At 50.3% G+C, this 12,506-nt stretch overlaps 2 protein-coding genes and 1 non-coding gene across 4 annotated transcripts in view; all 3 read right to left on the bottom strand.

Moving 5' to 3' along the window:
• FoxK (forkhead box K) overlaps positions 1-2,269 on the bottom strand; it is an 83,674-nt gene extending 81,405 nt beyond the window's left edge. Inside the window, exon 1 of the mRNA XM_077634559.1 lies at positions 1,872-2,269. Within this exon, the coding sequence (XP_077490685.1) occupies positions 1,872-2,230 (359 nt within the window). The 5' untranslated portion in view covers positions 2,231-2,269. The remainder of the gene's footprint in view (positions 1-1,871) is intronic.
• Positions 2,270-8,496: 6,227 nt separating this feature from the next.
• Positions 8,497-9,666, bottom strand: LOC144100221 (uncharacterized). Of its 2 annotated transcripts, XM_077633240.1 has the most exons (3): positions 9,324-9,666; positions 9,082-9,252; positions 8,497-8,998 (listed from the first exon to the last, which is right to left on the bottom strand). In XM_077633240.1, exons 2-3 carry the CDS (start codon positions 9,118-9,120, stop codon positions 8,786-8,788), a joined length of 252 nt encoding a protein of 83 aa, XP_077489366.1. In that variant the 5' UTR covers positions 9,121-9,252; positions 9,324-9,666; the 3' UTR covers positions 8,497-8,785. The 2 variants fall into 2 exon arrangements, with proteins under 2 accessions (XP_077489366.1, XP_077489365.1); XM_077633239.1 differs by having other exon boundaries at positions 9,082-9,666.
• A 1,012-nt stretch (positions 9,667-10,678) lies between these two features.
• Positions 10,679-10,760, bottom strand: TRNAS-CGA (transfer RNA serine (anticodon CGA)). The gene has a single exon. It is a non-coding gene; the product is annotated as a tRNA-Ser (tRNA).
• Positions 10,761-12,506: the final 1,746 nt, after the last annotated feature.

Here is a 12,506-nt window from a genome sequence, read left to right as displayed (position 1 = left end):
CTGGGTTTACCACATCACGTGTGCTCTATAAAATCTTCAGCGAGAGTTATAACCAAGCCACTGCCAGATCGGATCCGTACACAGCACAGTTGTAAAAATTTTAGCACTACTAACCACACACTAAGAGAGAGAGAAAGAAATAGCACAGGTGGCATTTTGTCAGGCTCGAAAACACATCACTCATAAGGTGCTGCCCGGAAACACGTCAGAAGTTATCTCACGCTGACAGTGAGCAGACGATAAACATTCTTCGCGCAGACGACAACGTGCGAAACAGGCGTCTGCGACTCGAGGCTGAAACCGCTGGCCGCCGCGGTCAGTTTCGTACTTTTCCCGGTGCTCTGCCCCCAAGCTTGCGCTCGACGTCCATCAACTTGTTTTCGTTTTGACGCCCCGTACAACGGCGACGAGCCCTCAGAAACAAGCGGAAGATAGGTAGATACAGGCTCAGTGTCTATAAAAGTCCCGATAGCGAGGGGGAAAAAAAAACGCAGGGTGGGCGAAACGGCAGTTATCGTGACGATACTACCACACCACAAGCTGGTGGGGCTTTTATTGTTTTTGTTCATTTCTCTGGCGCCCCCCGTCTCGACCGAGTCATGGCTTCTTTGCGGGCGAACCGGAAAAACAAGATGAATCAGCGCCACGTCAGGAAGAGGAAAAGAACGAAACGGTAGCAACTGGCCACAGAACGCCATTTAGTCAACATACAGCGGCAAATCACATTTTAAAAAAAGTAAGAAAAAGGTGTTAAATAACGCTCACTGCCTTCTGCAAAAAAAAAAAAAAAACCTGAAATGTTTAAGACGAGCTACATTTCTGCCGCGAAGGGCGCCGGGGCTTCAGCAAAGAGTTGGTTGCGCAGGACGGCAAATCAATCGCCAGACAACGTTCGACGACGGTCAGCGCAAAAGCCGCGAAGCCAGCGGATGAAAAAAAAAAAAAAATACCGCAACGTGTAAAGGCATGCCGATCCCTCCCGCACAGAACACGTGCCTCGTCAAGGCAGCAACAGCAGCAGACGGGGCGAGCCCGCAAAAGTAAACAACAGTGAGACGAGAAAACCAGAGAAAACAGACAGAGGGCGAGGGACGAAAAAAAAAAGCACCCTCCTCCTCTCCCATCCCACCTAGCCCGACGGTGTTGACGCGGCGTACGCCCGAGTCTTGTCTGGGAAGGGCGCAGGGGGAGAGATGATTCTGCTACGCAAACCCGACCGATGGAGAGAAAAAAAAGTAAACGAAGTGGGGGGGGGGGGGGGGGGCAAGAACTCGCAGCGAAAGAGCGGAACCGGTGGCGGAGCGACCCCCCTCCCACCTCTTGCACCGCGACACAGTGCGCGAAGTCACCCCCTCGCTCGCGCCGCGAATGAATGAAAAGGTGGGCCCGACCGGCGACCCGGACTCGAGACGCGACCGGGGAGGACGACCGGAGGTCGCACGCATCTTCCGAACACGAACGTGCAACAAGCGGGGACGTGCAAGGCACACGCAGACGGCGCGTGCCGTAGCCTAAACTCGTTTTCAATGTCAGTCAGCCATGGGGCAGGGTAAACAAGCCACCACCTTCCCCCTCCTCCCCCACAGCCACCGCACAACCCGGACAAGTGTAAACAAATTGCCGATCGAGGCCCCAATCCAGCGCCGGTTCGCGGCACCGGTTTCGACGACGGGCCCAGGCTCGCGGGAGGTCTTCTAGAGGCGTCGGGTGCACGCCCCGGGGCCGGCAGGGTGCCCCGAGCGACGCGAGCACGCATAGCAACAAGCCCGACCCCGACCATGTGTTGGTCAGGCCTAATGGCACACATGGTTTCTCGGCAGCAGCAGCCGCCGGTTCCGCACTCGGCGGTGGTGTGCTCGGCTACTACTCACGTCTTGGGAAGCGGCAGCGGAGCGGCTCCCTTGCGCTGGAAGACGCCGTCGACGAAGACGCCGTTCTTGCCGTTGCACACCATGAAGAAGTGCGCGCACTCGTAGAAGATCTCGAGATGCCTGCGCGAGATGAAGCTCGAATGGCCCATATTTACATCCACCTCGCCGCGACTGCTGTTACGGCCGATGGAGATGCGGTTCTGTCGGATCATGTACTCGAACTCGCGGCCCTCGAGCCTCGCGATGGCCGCTCCCTTCGGTTCCGGGTTCCATTGGAGTCGGGACGGGCTCGAAGGCGCCGATTTGAGGGCCAGAAGGGCCCAGGCATCGTTATCCGAAGCCCTCTGATGCGTCGACATTACCGTACACACCGCGCTCCAAAATGGCGACCACTCAACCAGACTCCCGGCATGCGTCGCGCCCGGTCACGTGACCAGTCGCGTATTTTTGTTGTTTTTGTATCTGCGTATGTGTTCTTTCCGCTTCTGCTCTCTCTTTCTCTCTTTTTTTCTCCTCTCGTCTCGCCTGCGCACGCTGCTGCAGACGACAGAATCCCAGCGGCCGCCGGGCTATCCCCCTTCCCCAATGGAGCCGAGCGAAAGAACGCGTTTTGCATCGGCAAATATTGTGTGTATGTGTGCGTCTGTGTTCGCGTTACGAACGCGATGCTTCCTTGTAAAGCGACGGGGGCGGTAAATCGAGTAGCCACGACACCGGTTCGGCCGGGTGGAGGCGACGAGGCGCTGTTGCGACATGCGCGGCGCGTTTCCGAGATCGATATAGTCGAGGGGCGCCTGCGAATGCGGGTCTCTGTGTCATGTTTACATTCCCCCGTGCGCCGCTCTGCTCTTTTTTTTTCCATCTTTGCTATTTTGCCGCGCGCCGCTCGGCTTTGCAGCTTTTGTGTATGCGTTTATGTTTTCTGCGTATATATCCTGCGCTGTCCGTCGCTGAGCAGTCCATTACCATGTCTGCTCGTCGCATATAAACCCCGGCACTGCCGAGCGCTTGGGGATTGGCCCAAGAAAAACTGGCCCGCTAGCTGTTGCGACACCCCAGACCGCTTTCGATGGCTTGCGCAATGCGTCTGCGGCGCCTGTATACACTGTATCTAAGCGAAACCGATGTATCAACTCGCGAGCAGAACGTGTGCGTCTTTGGCATTATTATTTCAGTTTAGAAACACAGCACGCATTCCGCATTGCGGTTCTATCATCCTTCGCCTCGACCATGTGGCGTCGCTTTTTCAAGAACGTCGGACGTCATCAGAAGGAGATATTTGTTTTTTGAGGCTCGTTGTTTATCATCCTGTTGCTAGGAGGAAGCGCGCAAGCCAAAACGGACAAGCGGAACTGACGAACGCGGAAGAGCGCACGCAAACTGTAATTTTTCTGCTCGCTTAAAGGTGGCAGCACCTAACACAACCACCCGACATGTTGTGTTTGGTTTAAGGCGTCGCTGAGAGATGGCAGCACTACCAGAAGCATGCGTTACAATAGTGGCGCCGTTGTGCGGTCACGAGCGAAGATGCCTGTCACTATACAAGCGTTTCCGAGCAGGTGGGCTGGAAATGCTGATTGGTCAAACAAAATGTGACGTCACGCCTAAAACGTCACGTGACGTCATAGTCACGTGACTTTTAATGACGTCGTGTCCGGTTGAGAAGAGACATATTTTCCCTAGGTTTTTCTCGGAATTCCCCACGTTTTTGACAGCGCGCGCGGGTTCAAAAAGCGCCCCTGATGCGCCGCGCTTTCACACACTGCATGCGCGTTTCTATAATTTTATTATATATGATATCCTTGAACTGCTGGTGTATTATTTTAGTGCGCTCGAACGGCGCGCTTCGTTGTGCATTTATTATAATCGCCACTGCCTGGCGGACCCGATACAGCTTTTGCAGACCTGAGAGGTTAAACACGTACTATCCATGCAAAGCCACGCAAATGCGCCTACAGGTGACCACGCCCGTCTATCAGCGCTCCGTCGAGTGCCTGCATTTACAATCGAGTGCTGTAGGACTATGAACCTGACCTAGAGCATACATATTATAATTTTTCCTTGTATTCTACATTCTCTACATGCAGGAGACTACACTCATAGCTTTCGTTAGTGCAGAAATTTCGTACAACCGTGTCAAAATTTGGCGGTCCGGTTTTGTTCTACTCGACGTTTTGGAGGAGAAAAGCATTGGGTCTTTGAAGGACGACAGTCTATATAAACTCCTATTCACTGTGTCGTCGTACCTATCGTAATTAATGACGACATATAAAGGCTTTTGATACAACTCCCGTGATTTAAAACGAAACTGTTCGTTTCACTAACCCGCGAAAAAATATTGCGCGCAATCATTCGCCACAGCCCGTTGCTGCGTAATTTTTGTTTTGTGCGGATTTTCTTTTATAATATGACAGCTGCACGCGATAGCTTATATATATAGTTGCGCAGCCGACCACTGCAGGTACCAGTAAACACGTACCCCGTTTAGAATGAATTTAGAAACGCGGTCGGGAGTTGGAATTATTTGTCCGGGACGCTGCGGTCAAAGTTCGCAGTTTTGAAAATTGAAACACGGAAATTTTTGCGCATAGCTAGTCACTCTTGCATAAGTAAATATCTTATTCCTACCCATCATCCCCTTGTCAGAACACATATATTAATGAGAAAAACGACCCATTTGATGCAATTAAGTTCACAGTCCTACAGGGTGGGTTCCACAACAAAGAGAGCAACGGGAGTCGTACTTTATTTACAAATTTGTAACAATTCCTCACGGCATTAATGAAAGTCCGGGTTTATTGACCTCCATCGCCCCTTTCAGAGCCAGTGCTGACCTTAGGAGTGCCGGCGCGTCAAACCTCGGTCGTTTGTCGCCAGCGGCATCTTTTTCAAGCTTCGCTGCCCGTCCGCTTACACAAAGCTCTTAATTCATCCCCCACCCCTGTCTTCCCAGTTCGACGTACCACCTTGTCGAGCGGGGTGCAATTGAAGAACCAAGAACCCTTGATTAAATGCTCCTGCCATTCACCTTTACCCCCCTACAGGACACTTTCGCGAACTCGTATGTTTTGCCGCCTTTTTTCTTTTTCTTTTGTGTGTGTGTTTCATGCACAGTGCACGTGTGTGTAGTTAAGCTAACTGCGCCGCTGATTCCGCCTTCACTATTCGTACCGAAGACGCTCCTGCAACGTCTCCTGCCCTGTCTGAATTTATTGTTTATTTGTTTGCTCGTTTTGGCCGGCGGCACGGGCAGTACATGCATCTATGATTCTTATCTGCTCCGGGACTCCGCCAAAGTCTGTTATTGTTGCTTTGAGGGCCCGGATGCCCTCCCTCCCCTCTTTATTCCTTTTTTTCCCCCGGGCTGGCCTCCCGCGCAAGCTCGCTGGGCGGCAGGGGACAAAGCGTTTTTCTTTTTCTCTTTATTTCTTTCTCCTTTTTCTAGTATTTTTCTTTTGTGCCCATCAAGGGTTCTTGGTTCTTCAATTGCACCCCGCTCGGCAAGGTGGTGCGTCGAACTGGCAAGACAGGGGTGGGGGATGAATTCAGAGCTTTTTAAGCGGGCAGCGAAGCTTGAAAAAGATGCCGCTGGCGACAAACGACCGAGGTTTGTCGCGCCGGAATTCCTAAGGTCAGCATTGGCTCTGCAAGGGGCGATGGAGGTCAATACACCCGGACTTTCATTAATGCCGTGAGGAATTGTTATTAAATTTGTAAATAAAGTACGACTCGCGTTGCTCGAGATCTCTTTGTTGTGGAACCCACCCTGTAGGACTGTTAACTTAACTGCATCAAATGGGTCGTTTTTCTCATTAATATATGTGTTTTAACAAGGGGAGGTAGGGATAAAATATGCGCGCGGTGGTTATTAAAGCGAATTCGTATAAAGTTAACGGTCTGCCCAATGTACTGCGTACTGCACACACTGCATCCTAGGAGGTATATTACGTTGCAGAAATCCCAATCAGAGTTGTCATTAATTTTCCATTTGAATCCTGAAGCTGTGCTTATTTCACAGCTTGATGTTTGTAATGTGTTTGCAGACCTGGAATCTACTTTTTCCACAAGGTCGACACCCCAAAACCGGCTCTTTATGTGACTGAGTGTATTAGAATGTTTCGAATGTTTTTCGGTCGTCTGTAGACTGCATGAGGGAGAGCAGTGAAAATTTTGGCGAGGCGCTAGCTCGCTTTGTTTGAGAATGTTGAAATGTTTTTTTGAAGATTTTGTTTACGTACGTTAGGCGGCTGGTTACTGGTGAAGGGGAGTACGAGATTTGCCTGATGGTCTGTTTGCTCGCTGTATCGACGTCACTCCAGTATTTGCTCTCGGTTGGGTTTAGATGTCCTTTGAATGGCATCGTCGGCAATGGCGACGGGTATCGCTGCTTAATGAGGACTTCTTGCATGCGTTTGGAATTTTTTACGAAGTCTTCATCTTGGGAACATATTCCTTTAGATCGATGTGCCTGAGAGTATGGGATGCTTGTTTTAGAGTGACGAGGATGGCAGCTTTGGAAGTGTACGTATTGTTGACGGTCCGTCGGTTTACTGGTGGTGAGTGAGCTTTCGTTTACCAAAATCTCAACATCTAGGAAGTTAATTGTGGTGTGGGCGCACGTGTAAGTGAAAGATATGTTGGGGTGGACGAGGTGTGTCAGTCCAAATTAAAAAGATGTCATCCAAGTAGCGTTTGTATAGGGTGGGCTTAATGGGACAATCTTTCAAAAATTTACTTATTACTATGCATGAAGATGTTGACGTAGGTGTGGGCCATCCTTGTACCCATGGCTGTGCCGTTAATTTGTGAATAGTGTTGATTGATGAATTCGAAGTTGTTATATTCGAGTACGATTTTCGACAGTATTTATAAAACACGTGGAGCAGGGGAGCATCAAATCACTGATCGAAGCGTATGAACGAAACAGAAAGGAGGAATCCCCTGCTGCACGTGCATTAGATATGTTGTTCACAGCAACATCTTGCATGAAGCTGCAGGGAAGAGAAAACTCGATGAGACGTAGCCAGTTGTACTTGAGCCGTCTACATCGAAGGATTCACCACCGATCCTCTCACCAGGTTTCGTGAAGCTTGCGCTTTATCGTGCCGGTTTACCACTGTCCTTCTTGCTAGTGAAGCGATTATTTTTTTAATGTTCTCTTTTTGCCCCATTTGCCATCTGCCATTTTTGATCGTGCCATCTTCTGGGCAAGTACTACGTTTGAGGTTCGAAAAAGATGCATAAGCGATCACGACCTATGCAAACAATAACAAAGACGAAACACGCTACAAGAGCACCACTAGCTGCATATCTGCATATCGCGCGCACACGTGCGACTGATTTTCGCTGACGATCGGCCGCTCCCGCTGTATTCAATTAGCTGTGTCGCCAGATCGTCTGTCGCGAGGCGCTTTCGCTGTGCCCGCATGACCGCTTGTCTTGACCTTCCAGGGGAATTGCGCGTTGCTCGCGCGCGGCTTAGCCCGCAGCCGGTAAACCGGCTGGCCACCGCCACATCTGGACCTGGTTTGACTCAAATTGGTCTCAGCCGCGTCTTGTTCGGTTCGGGCGCGAACAATACGCGAGATTCAAAGCGCTCGGCCGTCTCTGTCGCTATGGGGGGGGGGGGGGGGGGGCACTTGACCCCAAGGGCGCTCCTTTTCAACACCACCCCGCCGTCGCCCGCCTCCGATTGAACAGGCGGGGGGTTCAAAGGGGAGCTGCCGCGGAGAGGCCGGGCAGCTCGTCCTAATGACAGCGCAGAACATGCGTCACTGACAGCCCCCTTCCTTTCGCCGTCTTGTCCATCGTGCGTCGCGCCGAGCCCGACAAAGAAAAGGCCGTCACCCCCCCCCCCCTTCCCCTTCTGAATCGGGGGGCGGGGGGCGGAAATTCCGCAAATAGTTTCCCAGAGGCATCCTTTTTTTTTTTTCATGGGGTCAAGAGAAGCAAGTTTACACTGCAAAATTAAACCTTGTCTTTCTCTTCCAAATGCAATTAACTAGGAGTCCTGTCCAACCATTCCAGCTTGTTTGGGGGCACCCCCAACCATTTTTTATTTCCGTGTAACTCGCAGCCCTTCTTCACCTTGGTCATTGTAGCCGCTATTGTTTCTCAAGTACCATGCAACATCTTGTTATTAGCAGTTGCTAATTCAAGCCTTCTGCAGGGTTTGAAGGACCTTTTTAATTGGAAATGAGAACATGTGCACAGGGTGGAAAGCGCGTGATCTTCCAGGAAACACTAAAGCGGCCCCGAGAAGGGATCTTTATTAAGGATGCCAGCCATCTTGGGCCTCTCCACTTGGCAACGACGACAAAGCGTGTGCGGTCCCTATGGTTAGGCCCCAGCTGTGGAAGCCATCCTCGGACACGACCATGACCTTCGACATCTGATGTTTTTATTTAAAAACACACGGACCAAAGTCGTGCTGTATGCAGTGCGATCGCCATGTGGTTCCATAATCATCCATTTAGCCCGGCTCTTTGGACGGATTCAGGAAACGACTGAAAAGAACAAAAGTAACGAGCAAACAAAGGTGCGCTGCATAAAAGTTAGAACGTAAAGAGACGAAGGCACGCTGAGCTAATGCTGTAGCGAGGTCTAACACGTAAAATTTCGCGGCTGGCGTCGATTTCTACAAAGCGCGAGTAGTGCCTACGGAAATAAACAAAGGCGCACTGGAGATGGGTAAGTCTGTATACAAGCACGAGTTTTTGTCTCTACCAGCGATTTACTAGCTCACACCGCGCGATTTTGATGTCTGGCGTCGATTTCGACAGAGAGGGAATACGGGCACGAAACGGGACGCTCGCGATCTGCCAGGAAACAATGAGGTGGCCCTAAAAAGGGCCGTTTGCAGGAGCACTTCAACCGCGACCTGCAGCGGCGTGGCGGCGCGGTGAGCAGTAGGTTCAGCAGTGGTCCGTCTTGTGCCCTTTGGCTCCGCACCGACGACACCGGTGCACGACGTACACCTCTCCTGGTCTTGCCCTTGAAGCCGACGCTATCCCTGGTCCGTAGATCTTGACGAGGGCCGCGACGATAATCTTTGACATCTGGTCGATGCCCCGGTCTGCGGCAAACAAGGACAGCATCGGCTCGCCAGAAGCATCCAGGAAACGATGCTGCAAAAAAAGTTACGTTACAAGCGCCGCAATTTGGCGAGTTCTGCACGAGAAAACTTGCGAAAACGTTGTTCAACCCTTACCTCGTGATTGAGAACGTGCACGCCAGACAAGCGCTTCATCGTGGCTGTCAGACGGCGGTTCAGATGGCGACGCCGGCGGTCCTCAAACCGCACCTTATGTGGGTCGTCGTAATGGAGTTGCAAAATTTTGAACACCAGCACGACGTGCTCCTGCAGCAGGAAAACGAGGTCCTGGAATGCGCAAGGCATGTAGGTAAGCGGTACAGCACTTCATGAAGCGAAATTTGAGATAAAATGCGTACCTTTATGTCGCTGGCGATTTCTCGCGGGTCAGCGCCTTTTGGGGGTCGTCGCAATGTCGTGGAAGCAAGAACTGTACAGAAATTTCAGCTGGCTGCGCCGACGAGCGCACCACGCAAAAAAAAAAAAAGCCATACCTGGACAGCTTCCGAAACGCGCGCGCCGCCGCCTACGCTCACGAAGAGAATGCCCGCAGACCACGCACGCCCGGCGGCCGGCCAGCCGGCCCTAGCGATTCCCTAGGCACTCTAGGGACAGGCCGAGAGAGGCGCGGCGAACCCACGTCCGGTTGAGAACGAGGGAGAAGCAGAAAAACGTCACGGAGAAGCGCATCCCATCGACCAATCAGCGTTTCCAGCCCACCTGCACCGAAACGCTTCTGTCACTATGGCTGTAGCCGACGACACACATAGGCGCCAATTTGGACGTTTGACGGTTCTGATCTCTGCCTCGCGATGTGTTACAGGAACAGCTGCGTGGTTAGTCGTTCGAGCAGTTACCATAACTGTCCGTAACAGCCGAAGAGTTTTCGCTTTAAAATGTAGCCACGCCTCCGTGCCCAGTGAGAAAAAAAAAACTTTTCCGCGTGGGGGAAAGTATGCGATTCATTAATTTGGAGCATGTAATTGATATTGCCTGTTGTCGACGAGTTTAACTTAAATAGTCTCAACTAGGAAATCACTGCTATTCTGAGTGGACGACTGCCATCTGTACACGCAGCAACCGATGTGCCCATGTTAATTGCGTCTCCGTAGCACGTTTACGTCCGCTGCATCGCACAAATGAATACGTTCGTTCTGCTTCCACACACGTGCTTCCATTCCGCATAAAGGCAGCGCGAACAAGACAGGCAGTGCAGCCCACAAACGTCGATTTGAAACGATGGTTATGGTCCCGGGTATTGACCACACCACGGTGTTCACATCGAAACCGAAAGGCATGGTTCAGTTTTCTTATTTGCATTCAGATGGCAGCACCAATCTTGTTTGTTTCGAACCATCAGCGGCAGATGGCAGTAGCCTCGAATCAAGACAGAAAAAAAGAAAGGCAACAAAAACGTGCAGGAGCGTTGAGTGGTAAGTTGCGACCGAAAAAGTACTCGTGCGACATTAATGGTTAATATGTCAGAAAACATGTTGTTTGAACCCATTCTTAGCCACAAAAACAACCCGTGAGAAGTGCGGCAGGAAATAGCGGGGGTTAAACGTAGGGACAACGTCGCTGCCGTTGCAGTTTGTGTGATAGGGATGACGGTGATAGCCAATGTCAAAATTTCTCCTTAGAGCACACTACGTTGAGAATGGAGGCCACAAAATTTAAAAAAAAAATGTATTAAAAAATTATAAAAAGAAGGATCCGCAGCCGACAGGATTCGAACCTGTGCGGGGAAACCCCAATGGATTTCGAGTCCATCGCCTTAACCACTCGGCCACGACTGCACGGGTACAGGAGCTTCCATATTATTTATATGAACCTAGTTCACTATATTTTGTTATTTTTGGATAAAATTAGGGTGTTTGGAGGATATTGCGCGATTGTATTAAAGCGCTCAGTAGCGTTTACAGCTGCACGAAGACTGCTTGTTCCATGTTACGTAATTCTCTTAATAGCTGGTTGATTTGTGCTGCAAAATGCACCAGCAGCTGTTTGTCTTCTCCAAAACGACGAGGAAAAGCGAAAGAATCAAGATCGCGCAAAAAAGAAAAGTAACGAAACATTTTTTTTTTTTTAGCGATATTAAGCGTATTCTCGCCGGCAGATTTCACGGCAATGACGAGCCAAAGAGTGAGCATTCTTGAGCGGGTAAAGAAGCCATATTTCACGCGCGCAATTTGAACGCCCTTCGCGAGAACGAGTAGCTCGCAGACCTTGCAACCTGGGAGAAGCTGATCCTGATCCACGACCCGCATCAGCAAAGACTCATCATCCGCCAGGCGGAGACAGCTTACTAGAAGACTTTCTCCACGGTCTCCGGTGCTGAGAGCCGGTGACGTAAGCAGTGGGAAATGACGTCATGTTGGCTCTGACAAAAATACTTTAGGCAGAAATGCAGAAACGCGCCCATGATGCCACTTAATTGCATAACACGCTCCATCCCATTGCCGTACTGTTGGACTTTCTCCCAGACGCTCAGCACTATGCGTTTGACACACCTGGCGAGCTTGAAAGCTGCTAATCCTGTCTCGAGAAAGAAATTGAGCATATGGTCGATATGGTCCCCTGTGACGGCGGTTCTGAATGTGGCTGCAGTACAAACTTAGAAAAAAAGTAGTATTATATACTTACTAACTTTGGGGTAGTAACTGGTTGTCACATATGTTACTACCCTGTTAGTAACTGCAGTTGGTAACGGGAAGGTTAGTAACAGTTACTAACCCATTGAGTTAAAGAACGGCTGCTACCTGCAGTTAGAATCGGGAAGCTGGCAGTATTTAGTAAGAAAATAAAAAAAAAACTTCCGTTATGTTGCTAGGTTCGTACGGTGTGCTTTTGTGGCTTGTTAAATTTGTGCATACTGGACAACTAAAACAGCTTGCAGAGTCAATTTGACTAATTCTAGAAACCAATCAGAGCGTGGTGGCCGTAAATCACACACTTTAATTTCGGCTTATTGCGCATTACATGTACAAATTATGCGAGGTGATGGCATCAAACAACCTTATCGAGTTCACAGAAATGTTCAGAATTAATAATAATAATTGGTTTTGGGGGGGGGGGGAAGGAAATGGCGCAGTATCTGTCTCATTTATCGTTGGACACCTGAACCGCGCCGTAAGGGAAGGTATAAAGGAGGGAGTGAAAGAAGAAAGAAAGAGAGAGGTGCCGTAGTGGAGGGCTCCGGAATAATTTCGACCACCTGGGGATCTTTAACGTGCACTGACATCGCACAGCACACGGGCGCCTTACCGTTTTTCCTCCATAAAAACGCAGCCGCCGCGGTCGGGTTGGACAAAAGCACAAACTAGAAAGAGTCCCACACGCGCACTGCGCGTTGTGCACAGGAAAATCTTTCTCAGTCTTATATACTCCGTAAATGTGACTCTCATTTACGGGCTGGTGGCTCTTGCCCGTTGAGCTAAGATACCAGCGTTAATTGTGTAGTTGATTTTGCAGAAACTGCTGAGACTACCTAACCGCACGCCCCCGCAGAAATGTTTAATTACAAAATCAATTTTTTCGCACGA

This window comes from Amblyomma americanum, chromosome 8 (assembly GCF_052857255.1).
Source record: "Amblyomma americanum isolate KBUSLIRL-KWMA chromosome 8, ASM5285725v1, whole genome shotgun sequence".
Lineage (NCBI taxonomy): Eukaryota > Metazoa > Arthropoda > Arachnida > Ixodida > Ixodidae > Amblyomma > Amblyomma americanum.
This window is presented reverse-complemented; position numbering and strand designations above follow the sequence as displayed.